The sequence below is a fragment of the Hydractinia symbiolongicarpus genome, chromosome 3 (genome assembly GCF_029227915.1).
Source record: "Hydractinia symbiolongicarpus strain clone_291-10 chromosome 3, HSymV2.1, whole genome shotgun sequence".
NCBI lineage: Eukaryota > Metazoa > Cnidaria > Hydrozoa > Anthoathecata > Hydractiniidae > Hydractinia > Hydractinia symbiolongicarpus.
This window is the reverse complement of record NC_079877.1, coordinates 3,497,121-3,515,163: the sequence shown is the minus strand read 5'-3', so window position 1 is coordinate 3,515,163 and position 18,043 is coordinate 3,497,121. Positions and strand designations below refer to the sequence as shown.

Here is an 18,043-nt window from a genome sequence, read left to right as displayed (position 1 = left end):
TTTTTTCAACTGGGTTTTGATAGGCTCCCAATCCTCGATAAGGTTCGTTTCTTCATCAATCATTTTAATATCAGAACGCTCTGAGGAATACCATGTAAATAGCATTTTTTTCTGGCGGCGGAGATTATTTGGTAAAGCCGTATAACTTTGAGTTAACAACCATAAGCTATGCTTCCTGTGTCTACCGCTGATCGCGAGTTCCAATAGGGATTGTCTCCGCTTATCCAGGGTTTCATCAGCAATCATGTCATCAACAATAAACAACGTCTCCTCCCCTGCCAGGAGGTTTGATAATTTTGCTATCCATTCAAACAATTGATCCTGCGGTTCTATCAAAAACACATAATCATCCTTCCGAAGCGATGGTCTTTCCAAGTAAGTGGTTTTCCACCTGAGAGTAGGAGACAAAATTATGATGTTTTGGAAATAGTGTCGATATTCATGCTCCAAAAGATCGAGAACTCTTTGCGTTTTTCCACAAGAAGTAGGGCCTGTGAAAATAGCCGTATGGGGTTCTTTTACGATATCCAAAGTCATTTATTCAACTGTGCTTACTTGGGTTTTGGGACGATAGAAGCGGGCAACCACCCTTTTGAGACGGCCATCTCGCTGCTTCCTCGCCCTGCGGTGAAATATGCGATCATCTTCATCACATCATTCGTGTCGAGTTTTGTGCTGGGGCTCGAGATTCCTAAAAATCGTTTACCGAGCATCGCGTAAGGAAAGTTAAACCGAGGTCGATCACAGTCTCATATATCATATCAATGATTTCCTTTTGCTTAGGGGTAACATTCGAACTCATTCTTTATTATAGGGCTCAGCGCATCTTAAAATATCAATATCTGCCTTTGAAGGTTTTTGCTGAACCGCTGGTGCAGGCTGCTGGGTACCCGCGGATTTTTTCCCAGCCTTCCACAAAAAATAATATAACTTCCAATACAGGCGATTATTGGAATAAGGCCTCCAGCAATGTATACACCACTTCCCATGGACTTGGAGGTACCTGTGGCAGGTTCCTGACTCTCTTTGGAGGTACCTTTACCCATGTTCTTCTTCAAGTCAGCCTTGTTCTTGCGATTCCATTCAGCAAGTCTCTTACCAGCAGCAACACGTCCTTCGTTTTTCTTGGTAATTAATTGATTAGGTTCTTCACTCATTTTTTATAACTCTTTGGAGTTATAAAATCACTTCTTTTTTACAGTAAAAACGAGGGATAACCCCTGTTCCTCAAGAATGTCCATGGTCTCTTTTATCCCCGTGAGTATAGCTTCAGGAGTATTTAAATCTCTCTCAAAGTATCGCAGGAATTCTCTAAACGTCATGGGTTCTTTCTTGGGTGGAGCTATTCCGACCTTCCTCTCCCTCATCAGTGCAGCTAGCCTGTGACCTTGTGCAACCCTTCCCGGGTGCTTTTTGTGCACTTCAACAATTTTTTCGACGGTCTCTGTTTGTTGTTTGTGTTGGTTGATAATAATACTACACGCGCTGCTCATCTTTTTGTTGCTCCTCATCAATCTCTCTCTTCTCTTCAATGGACTTTAAGAGCTGGGTATGATTAATGGTATGAGCTGCAACGAGTAAGGGGGCGAGGAACTTACCAAAGGCTGCATAGAAGAGAATACCCAAGTCAGCCATGGATTCTCTGATAATAGGATCGTTTTCTAAATCATGACGAAGGGCTTCGGGACTATCCAGTGGTATAAGGTTACCGATAGCTTTGCTATATAGCCTAAGGGCGCGAGTTGACAATGGCTTTGCAGTCTTCTCTCATTTCTCGTGGAGGTCGCGTTCAACAAACTCAGGATGTATTTTCTCAATAGCCTCGGGTGATTCTTTGTCCAAAAATACCTCGGTACATTTTTTTCCTAAGAGGTGTGGCTTGGTTTTGCGAGCATTTTTAAGGGCTTGACGTTTGTCTATAGGTTTTTGATCAAGCGCTTCTGCTGGTGTATCTACAGCATCAAAAATATCAGCTAATTCAGACATACTATTTATTATAAGGCGGCATCTATCGATGAATGTAAGTATCAATATATACGGAAGAATTATCGCGATTAATATCAATAACTCCATTTTTATTTGCAGCTTTGTGTAAAGGTGGTGTCTCACAACACCTTTACTGCTTATTAGCGCGCATAGGTCGTAATACTTCTATCCCAGGCCTCGTGAGCCTCCCGCGGTACAACAGCAGCAGCCTGCATTACTGGTTTTTTATTTCTGCACTGTAGGGGTTACTGGAGGTTTCAACCCATACAAATGAATCGCTCGCTTCCAAGGCATTTTTTTTTACCCTACGATCCCAGTATAAAACTTTAATGGCCGATAGCAAAGTATTGGACGCTAACTACTCTAAAGGCTTTGTGTGTATAGGATCCTCTAGCACTATCCTCTTATCGTAGAACGCTGATAGACCCAGCTTGTTTTGTTGATATGCGACCATACCCTGGTTATGTACGCGGAACCCCACATTTTTAGCGGTATCTAGCTCGCCTTTCAGTGCTTCCTTGTACCTTGACCATGTCACCTCATTTTGCCTTTTCGACATTTTCTTGCAGGAAAATTTCGTGCCATCTTTTCCTTCGACGCAATAACACTTTGCGGTCAATGCAATCATCCTCGAACCGATGAATTCTTCTTTGAACAGCCCTCCGGTGCGGCTTAAATATTTATCGGTGACTAGCCAGTTTTTAACATCCTCATCGTACTGCTTGATTAATTCAGGACGAACAACATCACGTAAGTTATCTTCAGAGATTGCAAAATAAGCACTATCGGTATCCATATACACATATTCAAAATTTCGTCGATCTACGTACTTATCCAGGAAGTCATAGTAAAATTCGAGCATCCGCAGCTTGGCCAATTGATATGTATATATCCCGCATTGGTACGCTCTATTAATGGAAACGCATTGTTTACGTCGTCTTACTTCGTACGCGTCTCCAATTTCTTCAATATCCTCCAGGTATAGGCTCCTCATTGCCGCATCTACTACCTTTTCATCCTTTGTAAATGTGGTATTGTTATGTCCCGCCAGATCCTCGATCATTTTTCCATAGAACGAGTTCCCCTTCAGCTTTGCAGTATCGCCAGCGCTGCGCCTATCAGGATCTTTATCTGCTTTGCGACGCGCTTCCGCTATTTCTTCTAGGAACCATGCGAATGGTTTACCACGTGAGTACTTGAGCATTTGATAACAAGCCGTAATTTTTAATCCATGATTCAGGTACCATTTAAGCAGGTCCGTACAAAGCAGGATCTTCTCAGCTTTCATCACCCCCAACAGCTTCCTGGTACCCGGGAAACGTTTTCGCCCGGTCTTGTTTAAATAATCGTGCATATGCTGAGAAATTTGATTGTCAGCGATCTCTCTAACCACAAATAACGGGGACATTTCACTGAATTCTTCGTACAACTCAGTAGGCACTTCAATGTCAACTTGGGCAAACCCGAAGAGCGCTCCATCAAGAATGTCTCGCACCAGATCATCTAATTCTTCAGCAGGGTCTGCCTTTTTTAGCAACTTCTCCTTACCACAAGGAAAATCTTGTAGCAGAGTGCTTGGATAGAGCATGTTCGCATCATAGCCCAGTATAGTCTTGCACTTAGGACTAACCTAAGGTTTACCACCAGATATATATTTCTATTCAACTTATTGAACTATTTGCGAAATTTTCATACCAACTTGCAAAGTGGAAACAGCTAGATCTTGAGATTTGAAAAAATGAAATTCTTTTTTTTGAAATTTGCAGCATTACGTATCAGTGTATTCTTGATCTGTTTTATTTATTTTGGAACAGAGAGAGAGCAAGTTAAATCCTATTTTTCTACCTTATACGTAAAATAAATTTAGGTTAAGGTTTTTTTCTGATTTGTCAGAAACACATCTCGTCAAAAATTCTGACTGAATTTTATATTCCTATACGTCGATTTGACTCAAATATCCGGATCGTGTGAACAAGTCTTTACTTCCATTGGCTGTCGTAGTTTTTGAGACGTTTTATCAAATATGTGTATGATATTGTGTTTTTTATAATACGAGTTGATCTGTTGAGTCAAAATATATTTTTAAACGTTATGAATAACAAAAGTGTTATATTACATAAATAAGTTTAAGAGATAAAAAAAATTTAAAATGCGAAGGTTATTTTTAAAAACTTCTGATTTTACTTAATATAAAGTTTTTGATTTTACAACCAATGGCATCGAATTTTAGACCTTGTTCAAACTGTCAAACAAACGAAGGTATCAAACGTTGTGTGCGATGCAAGGATGCATTTTACTGCACTCGTGAATGTCAAGTAATACATTGGAAAAATGGTCATAAGAAAATGTGTACAGTAAGAGAGCAAGAAGACGAAAATGAAGGCAAAATTGCTGAGCTGAGTGTTGAAAATGAGACGTAAGCAATGTTTTTTTGGTCTAGTAATACATGCTTATAATACACGCAAGTAAAAATTGAAAATCAGGTTCACATGAGTATTCTTAAATTATCCTGTTTCTTATTGAAGAAACAAACTAAAACCTTGATGTTGTCTGATGAGATAAGATGAAATGGCGAGTAAACTATTCTAAGGGCAGCATGGTGAACTTGCTTGCTTACAGATTATGGAAAATCTAGAGATTCAACTTCTTTATATATTTATGTCTTTTTAAAAACCTTTCTTGGCTACATAACTATATATTATCTTAAATATATTTCTATTGACGTTTTAGCCACACAAAAGGAGCAGAAATGTTTTTTTCTTATTTTCTTGAATTATGTTAGCAAATCTACATTAACTTCATAACGTTATGAACCAACACACTCTACTACTTATGGTTAGCCTTCTTTACTATACATTAAAAGCGAAAGTAAGCCAACTACAATCATGTTCATAAATTAAATTATTGGAAAAATGGCTTTGAGGCTATTTTTTAGAGTTTTCCCGCTGTCCCCCTTCACTCAGTGTTGATTTTGTGTTAATTTGAGCCCCAAAATACTGTTGGCGACTCTGGAAAAGACCTCCAATCAACACTGAAGAGTGGGGGGAAGGGGAAAGTGGTTTTTCCAAAACTATTATGGACATGATTGTAGCTAACAAACCACAGAACTTATGGAATTCTTGAATCCAAGGTTGTTGAGTACACTCTGGAGTGTATTATGATCTTCACATAGCAGTTAAACTTTATTTTTACCGCTACCCTGTTATTCAAGTTGCGATGGAAGTAACTGCTTGCACATCTTTAACAGCTAATCACCAATTCAATCATTAAATAAATTCACTATATATATGTTATCCACAAAATAAAAGTTTTTTGATCACGCGAAGAAACAAACTCAAATAGTTGAAGCAAGTGGTTCAACGAGGAAACTTTTGAACCTGTAATTTTTAAGCACTTTCCACTTTCTTTCTTTTTCTTGCCTCTCTTCGGTAAAAAATATTTAAATTTTTTTAATTCTAGAGATAGGGAAAGGCGGATGTTGGGACAAGTCATCCCTCATCATCTTAAGGCAATTCATCGTTTAAAATTCACGCTATTTCTTAGAGTAATTCATCTTTCCGACTCAAAATTGCATTATTCCCTCGTTTAAAATTCACTCGAAATAGCATGAATTTAGGTGTTTTTGTATCGATTTTTTTTTGCCTCTTACCTCTTTGTTATCTTATGTGGCCTTATAGTGTCCTCGCGCATAGGTGCTTATTTAATCATTATGGATAATTCTTTTGTCATCATCTGCATTGAGAGCGGCAAAACAAAATTCTCAAAAAACAACACGTAAGAATTTTTGTTGTATAATTAAACCATCTGTCAATCAAACGCTTATAACAATAGAATTTTACATACCAGAAAGTTGTTTACTTAAGAAAAGTTAAAGTCGAAAGTGCTCGTTGCTAAGGAGATTTGGTATGCTAGGAATGCATTGTTTTCTTTGTTATTTAAGTATGATTGACATCTAATTGACGTCATTCCTTATTTCTTTCAAACAAGGTCATCTAAACACATACCATATGCTAAAAGCCGTTGTTATCACTAAAATCAAAGCAATTTTTTCTTCTTCGTGAGATGAGAGTGAATTTGTTTGACTTACTCTTGGGTGTTCTATGTGGTGAACTTCTTTTTGTGAACTTTTATCTTTTGTTTGTGTTAGGGTGCTAGTCACCTTGTTTGAAATATGATGCTCTTGCATAACATTAATCATTTTATTTCTTCCGAGGCTCAAGTTCTCATTAGATATGAGAATTTTATTATTGTAACCAGACACCCCCGACTTGATGTTTAGATTCATGTCACTAGGTAACATGTAAATGCCCTGTCCGACTGAATAATCAACTTTGCTTGAAGCGTAATTTAAAGTATCCTGATAACGTTTAATATCCTCTTGAATATCAACTCTGCGGTTAACAATGTCTTCAAAGTTGTTCATAAAAACTCTTTGAGCTGTCAAAGCGCTTGAATTATTACCTAAGATAGAAGAACGAGCTGAGGCTTGCGAACTAAGAACAAGATAAGCGTATGCTCTAACACTGTCTGTAATTTTTACAAGACCTGTTTTTGTAAAGCCATTAGATTTTTCTATAATCCATCGTGTCATGGAATCGTTTGTGAAATAACTTAGACCTGGTGTTGGATAGTTTTTACGTCTTTTTTGATACGAGCTGAAAAAATATTGGCCTCTGTATTTCATAGGATCAGAATCGACACCATATTCACTACAGATTTTTAGAAATTCTTCTTTTGAATAAGGATTGTCATATTGATTAAAACTATCTTCAAAAGGCAGAGGTGTCTGCAAGCGCTTAATGATTCGTCTAATTTGATAATAGACGTGAAAACGATATACTGATCTAATCATAGGAGTAGAGAGACCTTCTTTCAGGTGTTCAGAACTCACTCCACAAGCACTTGAAGCACACCAAGTGACAAAATTTAGTTGGGTTTGCCATAATTTAAATGGTTGTTCTTCCCAAATTTTCATGCGTTGTTCATTTTCATCCATTTCGTAATTAGTAAAAATATTGGGAAAGCTTGCAGGAAAAGAACCATTTTTAGAGACAATAATTGTTTGTTTGTATAAATCTTTCCCATCCAATATCTGAAGGTCTTGTCCTCCATTTGGCTTATAAAGCGCTTTGATTATATTTAAAAATGCTCTCCATTATTATTTAAGATATTATCTTCTATTCTCATTGATGACTTTGACATTTTTGGATGCTACAGAGATTTATGGCTAACCAAGTATGAAAAAAGAAACGCAATAAGACAGGGTATCATCTTCAATGATGGGTGTACAGAAAACTGTATGAAATTGAGGATCAACGCTTCAGATAAAGACACCTCTGATGCAGCAGACAAGGCCATTGCCGACACCTATAAAAACAAGTTCATCATTCCTCTCGATTTTGAAATGTTGGATAGCACGATCCCATATTATCAAGCCGGATTAGGGAATAGGTTATGTTATGAGATCACATTTAATAATTATGATAAGGTTATATTATCAACTCCAGCCAAACCTTCGGTAGCTTCAGCAGCACCAGCACCGGACGCTAAATATAAAATCTCTAACATATCTCTAGAATATGAGATTGTGACACAAGCTACTTTGGCCAGACACATTGCATCTGAATACCAAAACATGGCTTTACTCTACGATAGGTTTTTGAGACACAGACAAATTAGAGTAAACAAGTCAGACACTACTTGGAATTGGTCATTCAATACCCCTTGTAAATCTTTGAAGGATATCTTGGTTTTGTTTGAAGACGAACAAGCCTACAAACGAGATACCAGTAAATTCTACAATCCGAAAATAAAAAAGGTATCTGTCATTGTTGAAGGCAAGTCAACCAACTTTTTGCTCAAGGGATGCAGCCGTTTGAACATTATCAAGAGATTTGCAAGCATTTTTCTGAAGGAAAACCAAAAGATAATAATTTATGTCTGTCTTGTATTAGTAAAATGGCGGAACAAAGTAACACACTTTACATGAAAGAACCTCACACAGCATTATTTGTTGGTCCTACAGGCTGTGGAAAATCTAAACGTGTTGTAAAATTATTAGAAAATGAATACTTTGATCACTTTGCTTTCATCGTGATTATATGTCCAACATTAAGATGGAATCAAACATACAGAGAACAGAAATGATTTTGGACTGGCAGCTATGTGATTTTAATTGAGCCGGAAGGATCTTTGTATGAAGGATTAAGAAAATGGACTTTTTCTGTGCTGGATACAAAACTTTGTTTTTGATTGACGATATCATCGCTGATGAAAAATTGGACAAAAAGAAACAGCCTTTGCTTGAACTAGCAATCTCGGGTCGTCATCGAAATCATTCGGTATGGTTACTTACACAATCATACACCGCTATATCTAAAAATCTACGACGGCAAGCTAAAATGTTATATGTGTGGTATCCAAAAGATAGACAAGATCTCTCAACGATTCATGAAGAGAATGATGTCATTGAATCACGATCAGAGATCCAGACTGTTAAGGAAAGGCTAAAAGCTGGTAAACATGCGTGCCTAGTTATGAGAATGGAACACCCAAGAACGTATGTCATTCGTTGAGCAGATTGACGTTTTTTGTTACAAGACTCTTGTAACAAAGCTATAAGAATACTACAGGCTCTTGCAAGACTGCTATACAGCAAATTTCAACAAAACTATAAGAAGATAGCAACTCTTGTGCAGCAAATTTCAACAAAACTATAAGAAGATAGCAAACTCTTGTGCAGCAAATTCCAACAAAACTATAAGAGAATATAAGAAAATTACAACAGATATAACAAAATGATAGAATATGTTAACTTCATGTTATTAAGCATCCTGCTATTTTTTACCGGTTTTGTCTTAAAAAAATACTTCTCCCTAATAAAAATGGCGGAAACAGCAATCGATAGTTTAATTGGACATGATGTTCCAGGTGAATTTTCTCAGCCAAATAGTGAGGTCAAAAAGCAAAAATTGCTCGAGTGTGTCTTAACTGGAAATAGCAAGCTATACTTAGGGAAAATGTACACTGAAGAGCAAATTCACAAACTCAACGCTGAAGAGATGGAAAAACTTTTTAGTATCTATGAAGCTAAACTATCAGGTCAGATGGTGAAGTCCTTAGGTAAATCAATCATTCACATGTATTCTATGGGAGCTTGTACAGTCTTGGGAATAAACAATCAAGATGCATTGAGCAATGACCTGGAAAATGACCCCTTCTTAAACTCTGCCCTTTAAAGATTCACATGTGTCTTATATTATAAATTCGGCTCATTGTTAGCACCACTCAGTGTTGGACTTATTACCGGGAGGCATTATATCAATGGAAGAAATTTAAACACAAATAATATAAATATAGCAGATAATAAAAATGTCAGAAAAACAGACTCCCATTCAAGTGACAACGAAGAACCCTAAAAAGGTTGAAGCAGGTAAGAGGTTGGCGGAATACAACCGTAAAAAGCGAGAAGAATTAAAACAAGTGTCCATAACACAGTCACAGACACCTCAAAAAGAAAGTGGAGAGGGAGATTCTCCTACCAAACCGAATGAACAGCCTATGAACTACGCTATAGGAGGAATAATAGCTCTCGGTTTAGTTGGTGGCTTTGCTTAATTTGTGTATAAAAAGAAAGACCAAATGTTATATACTAAGCCAGCGAGTGTCGCTTCCCTTCCGCAAAAATCTAAAATACCTGTGAAAATAAATAAACTTGAAATGGAATAAAAAGATAATCTCGCAATATATAATCTCGCAATATATAATAAAATGGACAAGAAAAGTATCGTCAACGATTTATATCACGCATCAGTCGTCTGCGTTTTCGCTATCGGCTATTCGATGCTAGGAAAAAAGGTGTTAAAAATGACACCTCCCTCAATTCAAAAATTTGACTTGGAAGATACAGGAAAACTAGTTGCCATTGTTGCCGCTAGTGAAATAACAAGAGAATACTTAATTAAGCAAAAGATTTTACCTGAAAATATCAATATCTAAATATGGCTTCAATTGCAATGATGTTGGGAGGGGCTTTAGCTAACGCTTTGGCTTTCACAGGATCAAGTTATCTCTTTTCAAGTTTATCAAAAGATCGCATCGACGCTGAAAGAAAACGTCATGATTTGGCCATAGAGAAATTACAAAAAGCACAAATTGAATGGCAACAAAAAAGACAAGAGAGAATAGACTTTATCAATAAGCAGCTCAGGTTCGAAAAGAAGGCCAATTCAAAATTTATAGAGCTAAACGATGCAATGCGCGAATACAATAGGGTATTTGGTAAACATCTTGAACCTTTACCACGGGAGCCTGTATTGAGCGACTTTTATACACCGAGTCATGATCAACATGAAAGGGAATTGGCTTTTATTACTTTGAGTATGCTTGGAATTGGTGGAATTGGGTGGTATTTTGAAAGATGAAGAGGGGGAGAAAAAATTATGTTACATGTATCGTAACATAAAAGCTGTAAGAGAATTAACTCTTTGTCATGAGATAGGTGTATATCAGACCTCCGATTCCAACTACCAAAGCCCACAGGTTTTGACTCAACCAACCTACCACTTCTTTCGCTCGATTGAGTAACCATGACACGATGGATCCTAATATACCCGGTAGAGCTGCAGCAGCTTTACCTGCCAGCCTTCCCAACAGAGACCCCAACGCCTTTAACTTGTTTTTTTACATTCCTTTGCCCCGTCCTTTTTATCATCACCTTTGTCAGGATTTTGTGAGCGACTTGTCGACCCTCCACAAGAACACCAATAGCCATGCCAAAGGCTGTCAGAATGCTAACGATTGTGATACCTTGTTCACGGAATAGTGTTCGTATCTTTTCACCCAATGTGGTATCTTTGTTGAGGATTTTAGCAATGGTTTCTCTGATGCTCGTAACTTGACTGTTTAATTTACCCTTGAGAACATCGATACTTTCCTGTCTAGTTTCCAACTCTTCATGTAATCCCTCCATTCTTTCTTTGACTTCATTTCGTTGTTCATCGGTCATATTTGTTGAGTTTTCCATTTCTTCCAACTTGTTTTCTCTATCAATATGCTGATGCTCTTTTGCGACCTCATCCTGAAGACTTCCTCGTATGTTTCTCAATGCTTTATCCAATCCTAACAATTCACGCACAGGATATTCAAATAGATCATCAGTCTGAATTGTTTCATGATCGATTGATGATTGGCGAACCAAATCTTCTGTAGTATCACTTATATTTTCAATAATTGTATCCAGCTCAATGTCAATTGCATTTGTTATTCTAGACGATGAAGGTAGTTCTTCTTGTATTTTGTTTAGCTTAGCTGCTTGTCGTGCAGACAACTTATTTTTAGATATCAAACCCTAAATTACGCAGCCTTCTCTTGCCTAATATTTCTGCTATAGTATCAGTATCCCTTAGTCTTCCATTGTTTGTCAATGGTTTGCTACTGTCTTTGTAGTATAATTCACCATCTCTAATTTCAAACAGGTCGGTATATAACACCTCAGGTTTTGGCTGGAATCTTTCAGATAATCTATCACACAGCCCTTTAACTATTTCCTGCAAAACTCTAGTATTCTGACTGAGACCTCCAAATGATGTTTCTTTTTCACCTGATGTATGTATTTGTACACCCGTACGGTCTCCAGTGGGTATGAGAGGAAACGTCTCATCTGTTGTCTCATCAGGTTTTTCGTGTTCTCCAAAAGGATCAATGTCAATGTCTGCCATTTTATTTATTTAGAGGATAATTTTTCTCTTTTTATGAAAATAGCTATCTCTAAAATAAAAATGAGTTTTAAGATTTATCCAAAGTTACCCACTGCTCCTGAGTATTCGAGTGAGCAAGATAAGTTTAACACAAGTATAATGAATTCTCAACTTGAAGAGTTCATAAAATTAAAGAACAAATTTAATACCAAGTATGAGAAATACAACAAAGCACTACACCGATTGATACTAATAAATGCCAGCTCAAGCGCTATAACCATTGGCTCTGGCATTGGTTCAGTTGCAACAGGGGCTACTATTATTGGAATGCCTATCTCTGTCGGATTAAGTAGCGTAGCCTTAGCCGGCTCTATTTCCGCTGGCATTATCACAGCGTTGATTAAAAAATACCAAAAGAAACTCGACAAAGCCATGAAATTATATGATGTTGTAACATCTGCGATTGCTGTGTTTGAAACCAGTATCTCACAAGCATTGAATGACGGAAAGATTACCTACAAAGCTCTGGAAAATATGACCTCAACAGATAGAAAGATGGAGAGTGAAACACGTAATCAGTTTGAGAAAAGTTTGATGGCAGAACTTCAAAATCTAAAAAAGAAGTTAAATCCAGAACAAAGTTCGTAATTTGTGCCTGTGTACCATTCATATATTTCATGTGCTCGTCAATTTGAAAAATTAACAATTGAAAATGGTATAAAGAGATATAATCGTAAATATATAGACAAAAAAAACAATGGAATTTCCAACAGTTGAAACATTTGAACAAAACATGGAACAATTTGTTCCAATCATAAAGTGGGGAGAGCTACCTGAAAACGTGATTTACCTTGTTATTCTGCGGGTGGGATAGACACACCTGCGTCTAAAGTTGGTTATGGAACAGCTATGTATACAGAGGTTCAAGACAGAAGAAGAAATTTATATAAGACGTAGTTGCCTGCAAGACTTTGCGTTGAATTAAAGGATTATGGTTGGGGCTCTAGGGAAGCCTTTGTCAGATCAAAAGGTCTCAAGCAATCTCAAAAGAATCATGAAAGGCAGTTCTTTAATTATGACATTATGTGGCGCTAAACCATGCAAGACAAAATCACAATCATCTTTACTAGAAACAAGTAAAGATACTTTTTATGTATCGCCCCTTTTTCACCAACCTTGCACATAATCAGGAGGTAATTCTGTATCTTCAGGTATTAACATCAATTCCTCTTTTACAAAAGCTCGTCTAGATCCGTCTTGAACATAGTACATTACACGGTTACCAGGTTGCTCTATTACCTCATTTAATCGATATGAATTTTTTGACCATATTTATATCGGTTGCTTGTCTCCGCCCATCATCATGTTCTTCACCAGGTTGCAATAGATATCTATAAAGCCCATCTTGAGGTAGTTCTACTTCAGGTGGATAATTCTCTCGTTTAGCAATAGGCACCTCTTTCATCTTAATAGCATCTTTTGGTTTAATACCAATCATTCGCGTCTTTGTATCGTTTAACCTATCAATCAGTTTATACAAATGCTTAACCCATGTAGATGATACCTTTTCCGAATCATTCAGTTCTTGAGCATCTTGTATTTTGAATAAATTTTCGGCAAGTATCTTGTTCAACGCCTCAACAAAAGCTGTGTGGCTATGCTTATATTTTGTAGTCGCTTTTTTAATTTCAACATTATGCTTCTCCAACAATTTTGTCAAATCTGCTTTGAATTCTGAACCGTTATCACATTGGAAAGTTTTCGGATAAGTTAAAGATCCAACCTTGTAGATGTCTTCAATCATAGCGGCAATCTCTTTGGCTTTCTTAGTCTTCAAAGGTCGGGCTACTTTGTATCTGGAAGCAACATCGATTCCAGACAAAATATACTTATATCTATTACCATACAGTATGTCACCAGGCATGTACAATAAATCGAATTGATATAAATCATTAGGAGTAGTAACTTCATAATGTGGTCTTTCAACATGTTTTGGAGCAGGTAAATGTACTTGCCAAAATGCTTGTTTTGATAGCCACTTCTTAATTTCATTTGGCTTGAAGCCAAATCCTCTTAAATTTTGAACAGCCTTTTGTCCTTTCCATAAATTTTGAGGTTGATAGTAAATCTCTTGAAGTTTAGAGTTTGACATTTTTTTTATTTATGCACACCTTTATTTAGCTCATTTTGTTATGATGTAGCATGACAAAAAGTGACTTAAAAGTTTTTTTTTGTTCTAATATGTATAGCAAAAAATGACTGACAAAACAGAAGTACATTACGATACTCCCGTTTCAAAGTACAAATCAATGAACGTCAAAACGTTAAGAAAATCATGTGCATCACGAAAAATAAAATATGCTTCCCAAATGAACAAAACTAAATTGCTCGAGGTCCTTGAAAAGAATGATAAGGACCCATCTTATACTCTTGATCCTGATACTAAACAAGCATGTAATAGATACTATTCGAACTGGATTCAAAACAACAGAGACAGATATCTCAGCTACCAAAAACGCTATAATGACAAGAAAGAAGACAGGAAGGCTTCCAAAAAATAAATTGACCTCGCCAGAGTCGTAAAGGCTTTTTTGTTACTTAATGGACGAGTAACAAAAAAAAAAGAACGCAAAGGTTACGAGTCTTTTTAGTTGAAAATTGAAAAATTAAAAATGATATAAAGAGAGTTAATTGTAATAACATATCACCAACATGACTTCGCAAAATACCGTTGTTGAATTAAAAGCTCTTGCCAGAGAACGCGGCCTACATGGCTACTCAAAACTCAGAAAAGCTGAGTTGCTCGAATTATTATCAGGCCCTGTTTCTGCTATAAGACCGATGAGAAATGGTCAACCTGTTCCACCGCCAAGATCTACTAGACGGTTCAAACCAGTCCGACCTGTTACAATTATTCCTGGCCAACAAGACATGGATTTGTTTGAGCAGCAAGAAATGGCAAAAAATAGACCCAGGTAAAAAACAAGTTGAATGAATGGAGACAATGGTTAATAAATCATGTACCTAAAGCTATTAAGGAGAAAGCGAGTAAAGCTTTCAGAACCCTGAGAGATAAGGTTCTGGATTTGTATAAAAAGGATAGAGGAGAGAAAGAGGAGAAAAAAAGAAAAAGAGGAAAAAGAATTTACTCCTATTGAAACAGCGTTTAATGGTTCTTAAAAAAAGGTTCAAGATAAACTCAGATGGAAAAAAGGATGTTGATTTGTTTCTCAAAAAGGTTCGACCTGTCTTAATTGATCTGATTAAGAGGGAACTCAAAAACAAAAAATCAATAAAAATTCAAGCAACTGTGTGGATCAAATGGAGAAAGTAGGATTTATCCAATCCTGAAGCGACAATCTATGTTAATAAGGCGTTCAATAGCTATATGGAAACAATTCACAATGAAAACGATATATCTAATGTTGTTAATAATATGTTCAAAAAGATAATCGAGCAGATTGAAAACCCTGCGTTACCTCAATCCGGCTTTGTTATCGATAAAATTTTAAATATTGATGTAGACTTTCACAAGCTAAAATTAACGAGAGGCAGCTCTTACTTGCCGCTACCTAAGAATTTTAGCGGAAAGAAATCGATAACCAATCCTAAAAATGAAGATGATGATGAATGTTTTAGGTGGGCTATTATCGCAGCTCTCAATCATGATAAGATCGATAATCATCCTGAACGAATCTCAACTCTCAAGAAGTATGATAACTATAATTGGAATGGTTTATCGTTTCCGATGCCATTGAATAAGATAGATTTGTTTGAGAGAAGAAACCCTGATATTGCTGTGCATGTCTTAACTAAAGAAGGAGGTAATTGTGTCTATATGTGTCGTAAGTCGAAGCATCTTGATCGCAAAGAAACGGTTGTTTTGTTTTTACTGTGTGAGAAGGAAAATAGTCATTATATAGCTGTAAAGAACTTGAGCGGTGTCTTAAATAAGGTCAACTCGAAGCATAAAAATAAAGAGCATTATTGCTTGAATTGTCTCTCTGGTTTTTCAAGCGAACAAAATAGGGATGAACACTTCGAATATTGCAAGAATAACGATGCTGCTAAGATTCAACTCCTTAAAGAGGGTAGCACCGTTAAATTTAACAATGGTCAGTACCAGCTCAAAGCCCCATTTATCATGTATGCCGATTTCGAAGCTTTGTCAAAAGAGGTGTCTGAAGAAGAGAAAAATAGCGGATCATCCACTGAAAAAGTCGGTAAACATATCCCCACAGGTTTCTGTTGTTACAGCAAATTTAGTTATGGTGAAGTTCCAAATCCTATAGCGCTTTACCGCGGTGAAGACCGTGTTTTACGCTTTGTGAATCATGTAGTAGGTGAAGTGAAAAGGCTATACAATATGTGTTCAAAAAGAAGAATGCAAGATCTCACAAATGATGAGGTGACAAAATTAGTCAATTCTAGAAAGTGCAACATATGCAAGAGACATTTCAACCAGGATATGCGTGTTGCTGATCACTGTTATTTTACTGGTAAATTTCGTGGAGCTGCACATCGGTCTTGCAATCTCCGTTACAAAGTGCCTAAATACATCCCAATCGTCTTCCACAGTCTGAGCGGGTACGATGCACATCTATTCATCAAAGAATTGGCCAAACAACATGGAGAAGAAAAGATTACCGTCATCGCCGAAAACAAAGAGAAATACATCTCTTTCTCATTGGATGTTAAGGTTGGTGAATATGTGAAGAAAGGCGAGAAAAGGGACATCAGGATACAATTGAGATTTATTGATTCAGTTCGTTTCATGGCTAGTAGCCTGGATAAGTTGGTAAACAATCTATCTGATGAGCAGTGTAAAAATCTTCGAAAATTCTTCAAGGGTGATGAGCAATTCAAACTATTGAGAAGAAAAGGAGTTTATCCATATGAATACGTTGATTCTTTCGATAAGTTCAATGAAACTATAGCTTCCGGCAAAACATGCTTTTTACAGCAAGTTGAACATGAGCGGTATCAGTGATGCTGATTATGCGCATGCGCAGAAGGTGTGGAAAGACATGAAAATCAAAAATATGGGTGTGTATCATGATATCTACCTCAAGACAGACGTTCTATTGCTTGCTGATGTTTTTGAGACTTTTAGGGAAACATGCCTAAAACATTATCAATTGTATCCTGCAAATTTTTACACTACTCCTGGGTTAGCTTGGCAAGCATGTTTGAAAAAGACCGAGATTAAGCTAGATTTGTTGCATGATATGGATATGTTTCTGTTTATGGAGAAAGGTATTAGAGGAGGTCTCACTCAGGCTGTTCATAGACATGCTAAAGCAAACAACAAATATATGGGTGTTCGATATAAGACGACCGAAGAGACCAGCTATCTCCAGTATCTTGATGCAAACAATCTGTATGGATGGGCTATGATTCAAAAATTACTAACGGGAAAGTTCAAGTGGGTTGATGATCCTAATAAATTCACGACTAAACTCATTCGTATGTTGGCTGAGGAAAACGGTGAAAATGGTTACATAATCGAGGTGGATGTGAGATATCCAAAAGAGCTACATGATACGCATAACGATCTTCCTTTGATGCCTAAGCGAATGGAGATTAATGGGGTCGAAAAGCTAACTCCATGCCTTTCTGACAGAAAAAATTATGTTATTCACATCCGTGCGCTTGATCAAGCGTTGAAACATGGTCTTGTTCTTGATAAGGTTCATAGGGTGATAGAATTTGAGAAAAGCGCATGGTTGAAACCGTACATCGATTTTAACACCGTTTTGGGCACAAAATCAAAGAACGACTTCGAGAAAGATTTTTTCAAGCTGATAAATAATTCGGTCTTTGGTAAGGCTATGGAAAACCAACGTAAACACAAAGACATACGCTTGGCTACCAAGAAACAACAATATGAGAAACTACTGATGAAGCCCAACTTCAAAGACAGCATCTGTTTCTCAGAAACACTGATGGGTGTTGAAATGCAGAAAATCAAAGTCGTGTTGAACAAGCCAATCTATTTAGGACCTGCAATTCTCGACTTGTCTAAGATAGTTATGTATGAGTTCCACTACGACTATACGAGACTAAAATATGGTGACAATCTAAAGCTTTGCTACATGGACACAGATTCATTCGTTTATCATATTAAAACCGACGACTTCTACAAAGATATCGCTGACGATGTAGCTTTGAGATTTGACACTTCAGGATGTGACAAAAAAGATAACAGACCTTTACCCATAGGTTTGAATGAAAAGGTCATTGGTCTAATGAAAGATGAGTTAGGCGGTAATATAATGACGGAGTTTGTCGCTCTTAGAGCGAAGACCTATGCATATAAACAGTTAGACGGAACAGAGGACAAAAAGTGCAAGGGAGGC

At 37.0% G+C, this 18,043-nt stretch overlaps 1 protein-coding gene across 2 annotated transcripts in view; it reads left to right on the top strand.

The window, feature by feature from the left end:
* The first annotated feature begins 4,109 nt into the window (after positions 1-4,109).
* Positions 4,110-18,043, top strand: part of LOC130635505 (hillarin-like) — a 35,613-nt gene continuing 21,679 nt past the window's right edge. Inside the window, exon 1 of one of the 2 annotated variants that reach the window (XM_057444844.1) lies at positions 4,110-4,402. In XM_057444844.1, the coding sequence (XP_057300827.1) occupies positions 4,200-4,402 (203 nt within the window). In that variant the 5' untranslated portion in view covers positions 4,110-4,199. The remainder of the gene's footprint in view (positions 4,403-18,043) is intronic. The other variant, XM_057444846.1, reaches the window with a different exon arrangement.